General features: G+C 43.9%; 1 protein-coding gene across 2 annotated transcripts in view; it reads left to right on the top strand.

The window, feature by feature from the left end:
- Positions 1-325: 325 nt before the first annotated feature.
- Positions 326-13,377, top strand: part of LOC311111779 (protein MTSS 2-like) — a 71,849-nt gene continuing 58,797 nt past the window's right edge. The window contains exons 1-3 of one of the 2 annotated variants that reach the window (XM_084154610.1): positions 326-745; positions 12,764-12,825; positions 13,044-13,117. In XM_084154610.1, the coding sequence (XP_084010736.1) occupies positions 677-745; positions 12,764-12,825; positions 13,044-13,117 (205 nt within the window). In that variant the 5' untranslated portion in view covers positions 326-676. The remainder of the gene's footprint in view (positions 746-12,763; positions 12,826-13,043; positions 13,118-13,377) is intronic. The other variant, XM_084154609.1, reaches the window with a different exon arrangement.

Consider the following 13,377-nt stretch of genomic DNA (forward strand, 5'->3'; position numbering starts at 1 on the left):
AATTGATTAGAAAAAAAATCCCTTCCTTTTCCCGTTTGGCAGTGCGTCGCCCATATCGCCCTATTGAACACACCGCCCCTGTGCGCGTATAACCCCTCCCTATCCAATACCACCTCCATGTGACAAGAGAGCTGTCCGGCCCCTTTCGATTCCCATAGATCGAATTACTGGCTCTGCTCACTCCGCAGCGCAGCCCACTGCCTCTGCTCCAATCACGGGCAGCCTCGCGCTCCCCCGGTAGGCCTACTCACCAACCTACTGTCTCACATTTTGATACATCACTCCGGAGCTATTACCTCTCATCCATCCAACTCGATTTCTCCTTGCTATCTGAAGATGAGAGTGTCCATCGCGGTGCCCTCTGCATGCTTTACCTCCTATCTCGGGCTCTAGACCCGCAGCTGGGACGGGAGAGAGAGCAACATCTCTCTTCTCTCATCATCACTCGCTTGGTGTTCCACGGACACAGTCGACGACAGTCGACGACAGAAATAATTGAACCGTATTTGTGTATCCTTTCTCTTTTAAACAAACGTCCTCATCCTGTCTTTTACGCTGAGCACAGATAGGGAAGGAGAGAAGAACAAGGCTCCGCAATCGTTATTTCTACCGTGGAAATACATTTGGTGGGGTTTTGTGCCCTCTCCGTATTTGGTGAACCCTGGATTTAGTGAACATGGAGACGGTGGAGAAGGAGTGCGGGGCGTTAGGTGGACTATTCCAGGCGATTGTCAATGATATGAAGGTAGGTCGGGCATCATTATTGCTCAACATGTATCAAAGGGGATGATTTACCTGCATTTGTGTGCTGCTTGTTTTCACTCTCGAGGACATGGAACCGTTATTCTGTCACAGTGCGGCGATAGGCTACCTACCCAGCCAGCACCTACCTGCTAGGGATTTTCCGCATCAAGGTTTGCGCATTTGTCGCGTCATTGCTTTGGAAATGTTGCTTTGACAGCTACTATAATTGAATCCAATTGCTCGATCACCATTGCCTGTGCTTTGTGTGTGTCAGAGCGTTGGTTTACTCTACATAGATCAGGTTAACCCTAGTCATCATGTAGGCTATGAATCCATGTGTGTGTTAGCGTAAGCATGTGTATTCGAACACGATATGGATTATAACCTTACGGATAATTTATGATTGAATAAATGTGCATGTATTCAGCTTTTATTACCACAAATTAAATTCGTTAAATTGTCAGATTTAACCATGCCATTTTCACATGCCCCATGATTTTTTTTGTATTCTGTAAATAAAAACCGCTGTTATAGGCTGTGTGAGAAAGATAGTCGATTTTCTCCCTCTTGTAGAAAGCAGCACCATTGATTTTCTGCCAAGCTGATTTTTAAAGAGACCATGTGAGGCAAGCATGAGAACTTGGACAGCCATCATGCGTCCAGCAGTGCACACCACTGTGTCTGTCTGAATGGCCCATGGTGTAGGCCTATCCTACTGTATGGTCTGGCCTTCTTCTCTGGGTAGTCTACTGGCTTCACATCAAGGTGCTATTTGAGCAGCAATGGTCCATATGAGAAGACATCAAGCCAGACTCCTAGCTACACCCACCGTGACTAACCAACAGATTATTTGGCATACTTAGTATGTGGACAGTCTTACACTTTGAACAGGAAATCATAGCGCTCACTTGGGACCAGTACCATGACTACTATTGTTTCCATCTCATCATCTGTGCCTTTCTTTCCACTGTGTGAGAAATCATGGGTTTGAAGCTACATCAAGGGATGTCTACATCATCCGAGTCCCAGTCTCATGTGAATAAGATTGGAGTAAAGCTGTTGTTACATTTACATTTTAGTCATTTAGCAGACACTCTTATCCAGAACGACTTAGAGTTAGTGCATACATGTTTTGTTTTTTTTCATACTGGCCCCCCGTGGGAATCGAACCCACAACCCTGGCGTTGCAAACGCCATGCTCTACCAACTGAGCTACACGGGACCCATGCTCTACATGGTTATTATTCCTGCATGGACCATCTAGCTGTGTGAACTTCACAGGGTTATGAAGGAGCTAGGGCCACGTCAATCTGCAACCTCGGATTAACAACATCCTAAACTAAGAACCTGTGACACACACCCTGCTCTCGTGGTTACATCTCTCTCTCTCTCTCTCTCTCTCTCTCTCTCTCTCTCTCTCTCTCTCTCTCTCTCTCTCTCTCTCTCTCTCTCTCTCTCTCTCTCTCTCTCTCTCTCTCTCTCTCTCTCTCTCTCTCTCTCTCTCTCTCTCTCTCTCTCTGGACACACTCATCTCATTAATTATTTAAGACACATATACCATGTTCTTCATCTGATCTCTTACTCCATGAAGGAGGATACTAAAATATGGGTCAAATAGTAACTTCAGCAGCATCCATCCTCCACTGGTCACTTGGAGACTCAGGTTGGCCATTGCAATAGTCTTTAGTGGGTGTCCCCACTGCAGAGTGAGATGCTACATGGTAAGATCTAAGCCACTGGCTGATTGCTGTGCTCTCATGTAACCCCAGACAACCTCATGACAACCTCATGTTGTCACTAATGACCCACCTCTCAGAAGACTGCTGTTGTTGGTGGCAGAAGAGAGGAAAACACACACACGAATGGAGACCCTAGGATGCCCTGTTGTTGGACATAGATTTTAATGCGAGCAGGGCCTCAGCTATTTGTGCCTTTATGGCTGGCTATGCTTAAGATGTTATTTCCACTAGACATACCAGTGTTTAGTGATGCTGTCACAGTACTTAACAGTAAAGTCAGTGCTGTCATGCTATCATTGAACAATGATTATCCTCTCCAGCTGATATATGCCCCCATGACGGCTCAAGACAAAATATCTCTTCACTGAGCAATGAAATGCAAATATATTGAATGATGCACTATAGACTTAACTAATTGAGGAATGCATTCCTTATTACACTAGTTCCGTGTAGCTCAGTTGGTAGAGCATGGCGCTTGCAACGGCAGGGTTGTGGGTTCGATTCCCACGGGGGACCAGTTTGAAAACGCATGCACTCACTAACTGTAAGTCGCTCTGGATAAGAGCGTCTGCTAAATGACTAAAATGTAATGTGTGATAGGTCAGTTTTACATACCCATGCAATTGATCCATGTCCAAGTAAAGTGTTTCAACTGGAGGATGTTTAGGCAAGCATTTCCCCTTCCTCTCGCTCTCTCTCACTATCCCTTTGTTGCAGGGGGATTGACACCCCCATAGGGCATACACAGTCACCAGTCACTTCTCATATGTGTCTCCTCTCCTAGAATCACTGGCTCTGTCTACCAGGCTTTCTCTTTGTTCAAACTGCAGGAGACATGCCCAGTACAATAGCTGGTAACACAACTGCACTAAAGACACAGTCGACAACATGTAGTATGGTACAGTGCAATACAGCACAGTGCTATGATGAGCGAACTGGAGGCCTCTCTGAAATAAGCATACAGTACATGAGTCAGATGTTTCACTGAAAGGAATGTACATTACAACCACAATGACATCAAAGAGACCCCCCTATGTTCTCCAGAGAGAGCCCCTCCTCTCCCCCCCACCCTCACCGTATGGTATAATGTGTAAGAGAGAGTGAGTAGTCCTTTGTTTGCACATCTTACTTCATTAGTGTATAGGTGGGGTGTGTGTATGCCCCCTTTAAGGAGACATAGACGGGAATATACAATACCAGTCATATACAGAAGATAGCCCTATTTGGTAAAAGACCAAGTCCATATTACGGCAAGAACAGCTCAAATAAGCAAAGAGAAACGACAGTCCATCATTACTTTAAGACATGAAGGTCAGTCAATACGGAACATTTCAAGAACTTTGAAAGTTTGCAGTCGCAAAAACCATCAAGCACTATGATGAAACTGGCTCTCATGAGGACCGCCACAGGAATGGAAGACGCAGAGTTACCTCTGCTGCAGAGGATAAGTTCATTAGAGTTACCAGCCTCAGAAATTGCAGCCCAAATAAATGCTTCACAGAGTTGAAGTCACAGACACATCTCAACATCAACTGTTCAGAGGGGACTGTGTGAATCAGGACTTCATGGTCGAATTGCTGCAAAGAAACCACTACTAGAGGACACCAATAAGAAGAAGTGACCTGCTTGGGCCAAGAAACACAAGCAATGGACATTAGACCGGTGGAAATGTGTCCTTTAGTCTGGAGTCCAAATTGGAGATTTATGGTTCCAAGTGCTGTGGCTTTGTGAGACGCTGTGTGGGTGAACAGATAATCTCCGCATGTGTATTTCCAACCGTAAAGCATGGAGGAGGAGGTGTTATGGTGTGGGGGTGCTTTGCTGCTCACACTGTCTGTGATTTATTTAGAATTCAAGGCACACTTAACCAGCATGGCTACCACAGCATTCTGCAGCAATACGCCATCCCATCTGGTTTGGGGTTAGTGGGACTATCATTTGTTTTTCAACAGAACAATGACCCAACACACCTCCAGGCTGTGTAAGGAGCGTGATGGAGTGCTGCATTAGATGACCTGGCCTCCACAATCCCCTGACCTCAACCCAATTGAGATGGTTTGGGATGAGTCGGACGGCAGAGTGCTCAGCATATGTGCGAACTCCTTCAAGACTGTTGGAAAAGCATGCCAGGTGAAACTGGTTGAGAGAATGCCAAGAGTGTGCCAAGCTATCATCAAGGCAAAGGGTGGCTATTTGAAGAATCTCAAATATAAAATATATTTTGATTTGTTTAAGATTTTTTGGTTACTACATGATTCCATATGTGTTATTTAAAGTTTTGATGTCTTCACTATTATTCTACAATGTAGAAAATAGTAAAAATAAAGAAAAACCCTTGAATAAGTAGGTGTGTCCAAACTGTTCACTGGTACTGTATGTGTGTGACTTAGGCTACATCCCTCAGGGTTATGTCTTGTTATTACATGGTTATTATGTGTGGTGACAGAGCGAGGATGGAGGTGATTTGATTTGAAAGCACAGGGGGTCACATTCACGGTCAGCTTGTCTCCCTATAGGCTGGCCCAGTGTGTGCTGACCACATGCTCAGTGCAGTGCCAATAGAGACAGATAGGGAGTCAGGGGTACCTGGGACTAGAGTGAAGACAGGAGGCAGGAGAAGTCCATGACGTGGTCTGTTTGCCAGCTGGACTCGTCATAGATTTTGGCTGTTTACATTCTCAGGCCCTGCTACACTTCTCTCTAAGGTGTGCATACCAGTCTGTCTTAGACAGGCATTCTGCCTTCACACACACACAACAGGACACAACCATCTGGCTCAGAGTGTTTATGTGTGTGTGTGTGTGTGTGTGTGTGTGTGTGTGTGTGCACCAGAGTATTCTGGATTGATTACCTTGTCAGGTTGTGTGTCCGTTTGACGATTCATAGTTTATATGCGTGTTATTGGTCATGTGGTAATCAGATGTATATTTTTTCTCTGATTGTCTTGTGTGTAGCATGGCGTGTGAGTGTTTATGTATTTTATTTTTTAAATTTAATTTAAATTTAACCTTTATTTAACTAGGCAAGTCAGTTAAGAACAAATTATTATTTACAATGACGGCCTACACCGGCCAAACCCGGACGACGCTGGGCCATACATGTCTATGTATAATGTTGTGTTGTATAGTCTCATCTTTGTGTCCGAGTTGCAACAACAACAACATTAGCAAACAGATGAATGTGGGATGAACCATAAAGCTTGTGCTTTCCATAAGACATGCAAAGTCTGACAGTTTCTTCCTATGACTTAGAGCATTGAAACGGCCCCATACAGGCACAATATGTGTGTGTGGTCTGGCTAACTTGGGGAGATCCCACAGCATTGCTTAGAGTGCGTGTTAACAGCTGCACATGTGACCAATTTCAGAACACTGACTTTGGGCAGAGAGGCAGAGGACCAGAGAGGACATCCATTCCCGTGACTCATGTGTCCGTGCTCCCACAAATTATCATCCCTTTGTAGGGGCCATTGATGCCATGACAACGTGAAGGGCCCTGGGCTTCTAAATGAGCATGTGTTCTCTGCCTCTCGTTAGGCTCGTTAGAGATGAATCGACTGGTTTCAGATTGAGAAATCACATTGGGACAGTGCCAGTGGTTCTCAGTCCAGGCTTTGTCGGGCCTGTCAAACTCATCTCATCACATTCATTTGTTGACTGTAAAACCACTCAGCACATTGATAATTATGAACGGGGGAAAGAAATGGCATCAAATCAATATTTCTGCACCGTTTCTTTATCAAACTACTGGAAGAACAAAATAGAGTGGATTATTATTTTAATACACACATCCACTGTCTACTGTTCTCTAATGCAAAGGTATTTAGTATGGTTTTCTAGGTCTTACTATGGGGCTTACTGACAATGTTTGGTCTGGGTCCAGGCAAAGAGGAGGATGATGCTTACCCATGTCCTCAAGGACACCCCGCCCTCCAACAAGACACATCTGCATTCCTCACTGTCTCTGCATGATGGACAGCCGTCGGCGACCATCCCCACCAATAAGAGTGCTACAAAATGCTACCTGCTTTTCCATCACAGACCTGCCATGTATTCTTATGCCACTATATACAGTATCTCAGTGGTGGCAGTCAGTCACACAGAGAACCTCAGTGAAGAGGTTCTCCCATTCAATTAGGCTGAGTGGTGCATCCACAGCCACTACACAAATACAGCTGTAGACCTGGGACAGCTAGACCAGGGATGGAGAGCCATAAAGTGAGTTAGAGAGCTAAGATGGATGACTAGAACAAAGAAGGGAGATGATGGTAAGAAAGATTGAGAGAACATATGAGACAGAATGAGATAGAATGAAAGACACATAAAGTGAGACAGAGATAGACAGACAGATTGAGAGAGAGACAGGGATGGAGAGAGAGAGAGAGAGAGAGAGACAGACATGGAGGAAGAAGCTGTGCCTCTCATATTAAGTGATTTCCATTATTCATTTCTGCAAGGCTGCAGGCTGCTGTGGTAAATGGTGAAGAGGGAGATTATTTCCCCCCTCCATCATTCATTCACACCAGTGAGTGAGATGTACTGCGTGGGTGGGGATATGAGGTTGAACCAAATCTGTTATTTTTATCAAGGGCCTGGAAGTGCTTGACACCACTGAGACACACTGAGCAGCCCAGGCCCCTGTAGGCATCAACCTCCACCGGCCATCCCTCCATCTCTCTGGGTACCTCAACTCCCCTCCATCCTCATCCCCCGTTTTTTTCATGGCTGAAGAAACAAAAAGTAACTAGAAATGAGTGGGAGCATTGGTTCTTACCTTATCTGTTTGTGATGTCTGGGAAGAGAATGTAGCAAATGTTTTCACATTCTAAATTCTAAAGACATCAACAGAGTCTATGATTAACCTTGTCCCAGGCAGAAAGGCAGGGCAGGATAGTTTCGTTTTGTTTAGATTGGTAAGATCCTCTTCCTCATAAATTATGCAACACACAATCTTTCTGTTTCATCTGACAACGACTTGCTGCCTGTATCCTAATGTCATTTGAGAGCAATGATTTGCCAACATGATGTACAAGTAACCTAAGGCGTATATTTGTGTATCTACCCTCGGATAATGTGTATCTGTAGAGAACCAAGCGGTCTATTTAGTTGGTGTGGAGCAGCAACAGTGGAGACAGAGTCAGTAGTATTCATGTACAGTGCAGGGGATGGAGAAGACTGGATCCAGAGGGTATATTTTGGCAATTCCACAGTAACGGAATTATGCTTTGACTCAGATTTTTCACTTTAAAATGTAATCCAAACAAAAACCATCGATTTCAAAGTTTAACAGACCGTACCACTCTATGCACAAGGACTACTTGAACAATTTACACAGAACATTTCACAAAAACACATTTACTGGAAGAACTGTGCAGAAGCAAAGTTCACCCTTAGTTTTTTATGCGACCACATTTTCCAAAAACTCTGTTAAAAACCCAGTGCAAATTAGATTTTTACTGTGTTTTATATATATATTTCCACACAATGAGGTTTGAATAATATTGTGAAATTGTGAAAATTATGATAATGCCCTTTTAATGTATGAGCTGTTTGAAAAGACCGCCTGACATTTCCTGTTTTGGTGGAATAGAGTTTTGGCCTACCTGGTGAAATCACCAAGCAGTACATTTGTTAATCGACCAATAAGAAATATTGTTCCAAACCTCTGCCAATAACAGCTAGTTTTTAATTTTCCCCTCCCCACTCAGAAATTGAGAAATTGGTCTTTGCTAAGAAGCCATTTTTTGTTATTTTTGACCATTATAATTGAAAACAATCACAGTAAGGTACTTAATTGTTAACCAGAAGTTATTTGATATTGAGATAAAAACATTTGCAATGGACCTTTACATTTTCAAAGATAAAGATTCAAAGATGTCTGCAGAAAGAATGGGGTGTCAGCTATGATTTGACACCTTGAGGTATTGAACTACAGTAGGTGAAGTGGATTTACATCCGGTAACAGAATTACGGTAACTGAATTACATCATGGGTCCCTGATGTGTACTATACAGAAATGCATAATTATGGATATGAATAGCATTTGCTTCATGGTGATGTATCCTGAATAGGTATAGAAAGGTAGAAATATGCAATATCCTTCTTTTGCATATTTGGTATTATTTTACACACTAGCTATTATTGTAATGAGCTCCGCCCCCAAACAAGACCGCATTTGGTTGGTCCGGACCAGACCAAATCTGAAACAATCATAGACGTCTATGTTTAACATTTTTGGACATCACAGTACAGCACAGTAGATCACAGCACAGTAGAGTTCAGTACTGCATTCGGAAGGTATTCAGACCCCAATACCCCATAATGACAAAGCAAAAACAGGTTTTTAGAAATATTAAAAGTATAAAAAATTAAAAACTTTAATATCACATTTACATAAAAAAAACCTGTGGTTTGTGACTGATTTCACATTGTAGCCAATTAAATCACAGTAATTTCTTTACTGTTTTAATTAGTTAATAATTCATAAACAAAATTGATATCAGTAAAGACACTATAACTAATTGATAGGTCTACCTTTACTTGTTCCTTCTGTGAACTTTACTATCTTCCCTCCTCATGAGGGAGAGAAATTATAAAATATCTTAAAGATATGGAATGATAAGGCACAAGGCAATGTTTCTTAAATTTACAGAAGGCAAATAATTTCTCCAAAACGAAATAAAAGTGTTGATATTAGTTGGCAGGGGTCTTTACTTCAATATTATTGTGTTTTTATTTTACCTGTCTAAGACCCCCTTTCTATCTATTTGACCAGAAATCAAAGCCTTTGCTTATTCCAAATTTTTAGGATGGAGAATGGTTGAAAAATGTATTAATGCATTAATTTAAAAATAAATATAGACTCGTAGCTTTCATTTGACACCCAATTTGGCATGCTCCTATGAACTTCACATGTTGGTGCTCATGGGTCCTTTTAGATGGAACTGCCCATTTACAATCTCAGGTCCAACATGAGTCACTTGATGACAAGTCACAGGCACTAGGAGATTCATCACAGTAACTAGATACAACACTTAGTGCAGTGGAGGCCAACTCATAATAATGTCTGGAAAGGAGCTAATGGAATGGCATCAAACACATGGAGCCCATGTGTTTGATGTATTTGATACCATTCCACTAATTCCGCTCCAGCCATTACCACGAGCCTGTTCTCCCCAATTAAGGTGCCATCAACCTCCTGTGACTTAGTGAACATTTCCATTCAATCAAACTTGTCAAGTGCATTGCCTGTGTCCAGCACCCCAGCGGAACTCATGTGGTCTACTGATACAGTAAAGCCCTTGGAGAAGTCTACTTTCCTGGATCTAAGTAGCAGGAGCTCCCGTTGATCTGGAGATTAGGCAACACGATGTAGTAGACTTTGTGGGTGCTCACGTTTGTACGTGTAGCTCTGCTGTCAATTACTTAATTAAGCTTAGCCCTATGCATCTATTAACCCTTTGCCCTTCCCTGTCTGTGCCCTGTCCTTGTTCCGACAGCCTGTAAAGGGGCTTCTTAATAAGCTAGGGAATCACCATTGGTTCCTTGTCTCACACAGTTGTTATAGAGGGAATGTCTACAGTATCCTTTCCAGCACATCCAAAATGGGATTGATTATATTAGCATAAAGAACTGTGAAATTAGCCTGTATTGTGTGGATGTTATATTTATCTTTAAAAGTCTGAATTGTCCCGATTAAAGAGCTGGAATTGGGCTAATCCACTCTTGAATCTGTGGTTTTATGTCATCCTCCAGAGAACAAAGGAACAAAGAGATGAAGCTGTGAGCTTTTCATTCACTCGAGTAAATATGGTTGGTTCGCTAAACCACAGAACAGAATTCAGATATAGGCCAATGGACTGTAAACTCCCTGGAGAGTTCCACAGAGTCTAGCTAGCCCATCATGTAACCTATAACCTTTACCCTTTGAGGAGTGAGCGAGAGCTGGTGCAAGGGAGAGATGATGCGCTGCATGTCTAGGGGTAGACAGGCGTGAGATGTGTTACTATGGAGTTTTCTGTGTGCCGTCACTACTGTGAGGATGTCTTTATGTGCAGAAGAGGAAGTGGTGATGCAATATCATCCTATCAGTGGTTGAGTGGCCTTTGAGGAGAACACAGCTGCAGACCTGCCCAGTGGCAGCCAGCCTGCCCTGGCAGAACACTGGCACTCACTCTAAAGGTTCTATCAACGTTGCAGTTATGTCATGCTACTGTTTGTATGCCTTGACCTCCAGGGACTTAAACAGCAATGCAATGTCAATGCAATGTCAATGCTGTAATGCAGAAAGATATGTTTCTTGTTCCTTGTTGTTGTCTTTGCTCTGCATCATCAGTCTTCCTCTGCCTCTGGGTTGTTCTTTTTTTCTGATTAGATTGCACCTTTAATGGCTCTGTTGTTCCACTTGGTTAAGCTAAAGGGAAAATAGCCTGCTCTCTTTACCTGGGAACCATCCAGGCGGATGGATGGAGAGAGGTCCTTATCTCATTGTTTGTGGGTCATGTTGCAAGTCGATTAGGAGTGAGTGAGTGATTCAGAGAGTAGGATGGGAAATAAAATATCCCCAGGCCTACAATGAACCTAATAAACAATTGTTACACAGTCGGGCACCGCCAGGATCCCCTCAATTGGATAAAAATGCCCTAATATGGTAATGAGGGATGGGCTGGTGTGGTTGTAATGGAGAGGAGACGTCGCCCTCTCCTTATCGCCCATCCACAAGGCCTCTCCTGATAGATGTCAGGCTTGCAACATTGCAAGATTAGAGCACTTCAAACACAGACGGGGACCGCAGGGAAATGCTGCTCTGATTTCAGACCAAATTAACTGACATCAAACACCAGGAATGAGATGACAGATCAAAGGGCGAGATGCCCACTGTCGCCCACTGTAGCCCCCGTGACATCACTGGTCCTCCGCTCCGGTAGGGTCCCTTAAACGCTCCTCTTCATCCTCTCTCTTTCCTGTCTCCCTCGCTGCAATTCTCTTTTGTCTTTTCCTCCCACTATCTCCCTGGTTCTTATCCCCTCTCCCCCTCTCTCTCCCTGCATGCTAGGGGTTTGGGGGCTGGGGTTTGGAGCTGGTGGGGGACTTGGGGGTACTTGCTCATGGAGATCTCCAGCCCCCAGCTGTGCTGTGGAGTGAGGCTTATTTCAGGCTTGGACACACAGCTGTCTGATCTGCTGCTCTCAAAGCCGGGCCTTAGCGTCTGATAACAAAGGCAGAGAGAGGCACAGAGTGCTCGACACACACTCTGCCCTGCAGGTAGAAGAGATGTTATAGTCAACCTATAACACCATGTACTCACAGGAGGTTGGTGGCAGCTTAATTGGGGAGGACAGTTTCATGGAAATGGCTGGAGCGGAATTGGTGGAATGGTATCAATTACATCAAACACATGGTTTCCATGTGTTTGATGCCATTCCATTTACTCCGTTCCAGCCATTATTATGAGCCTTCATTCCAGCATCCTCCACTGCATGTACTGCTCTTTACCTTGTGGATAATTTGTGTGTGATAATGGGTCTGAACAAAGAGAAATGACACCTATCTAGGGAAGAAAAGTAGAGAACTTCACAAAGTCATTTTGGGGTACAAATATAGTGTTTGATTTGCGTTGCCATTCATTGCTTCTTTTGATGTCTGCCGGTGCCAGGGGCTGGTGGAAACAGAGGATGTGTTGCCCAATCACAGACAGTGATGACTCAGACCAGGGAACATAGCATTTTTTTCTTCCTGCCCGTTTACCATAACATTATTTTACCCAGAATATTCTGCTCCTCATGGGAGGTGCAATGCTGCACGTGAAGTGCTTATTTTATATTACACTCTTTGAAAAAAGGGTTCCAAAGGGGTTCTTCGGCTGTCCCCATAGGAGAACCCTTTTTGGTTCTAGGTAGAACCCATTTTGGTTCCAAGTAGAACTTTTTTGGGTTCCATGTAGAACCCTCAGTGGAAGGGTTCTACACAGAACTCAAAAGGGTTCTACCTGGAACTGAAATGGTTCTACCTGGAACCAAAAAGGGTTTTTCAAAGGGTTCTCCTTTGGGGACAGCCGAAGAACCCTTTTAGGTTCTAGATAGCACCTTTTTTTCTAAGAGTACAGTGCGCAAACACAGGTCTAGAGCATACAATGTTGACTTGTGTGTTGTATGTGAGTTGTGAGTGAAAACACTCAAAGTTCAGACCTGTTAAATATTTGTACAGACCATGCACCAGTTACATTGCATAATGTCCTAAAATATAGATTCTAACGTGTCCCTTTTATTTATTTATTCCCAGTGTTCATACCCCGTGTGGGAGGACTTCAGTGCCAAGGCCACCAAACTGCACTCCCAGCTCAGGTAAGCCCCAGCCACTGTCCTGTATGTACTAGACCAGTGCCCGTCAATGAGTATCCCAGACAGTGCCATTGACAACAATGTAATCCCCCTCTGTCTGCTCTGAGGCGCCAGATCTACTGACTATGTTTGTTTATGTTGAAATGGCTGTGGTTGTGAACTGGTGCCAATCATGTGTCTGTCTGTCCTGTCTGCTCTGTCCCGCTCTGCTCTGCTCTCAGGACCACAGTGCTGGCAGCAGTGGCCTTCCTGGATGCCTTTCAGAAGGTGGCGGACATGGCCACCAACACCAGAGGTACGTGAGCTTCCAGATGTGTGTGTGAGTGAGCTCGCTCTGAGGACACTGGAGTTGATATGTGTGTGTGTAGTGTAGTGTACGTTTTGAATGTGTCTCTGAGTGAGGGAGGGGGGGGACAGTTGGATGGGGGTATCCCAGCTGATTTGGGTTAATCTTTGGAGGGCAGCCTTGCCAGAGGAGGATAGAGAGACAGATTTTGTGATTAGGGGATCACTCCTCCTGTGTTTGTGTGGACAGAATGTCATGCATGCATCTAG

Source organism: Coregonus lavaretus, assembly GCF_964263955.1.
Source record: "Coregonus lavaretus genome assembly, chromosome: 37".
Taxonomy (NCBI): domain Eukaryota; kingdom Metazoa; phylum Chordata; class Actinopteri; order Salmoniformes; family Salmonidae; genus Coregonus; species Coregonus lavaretus.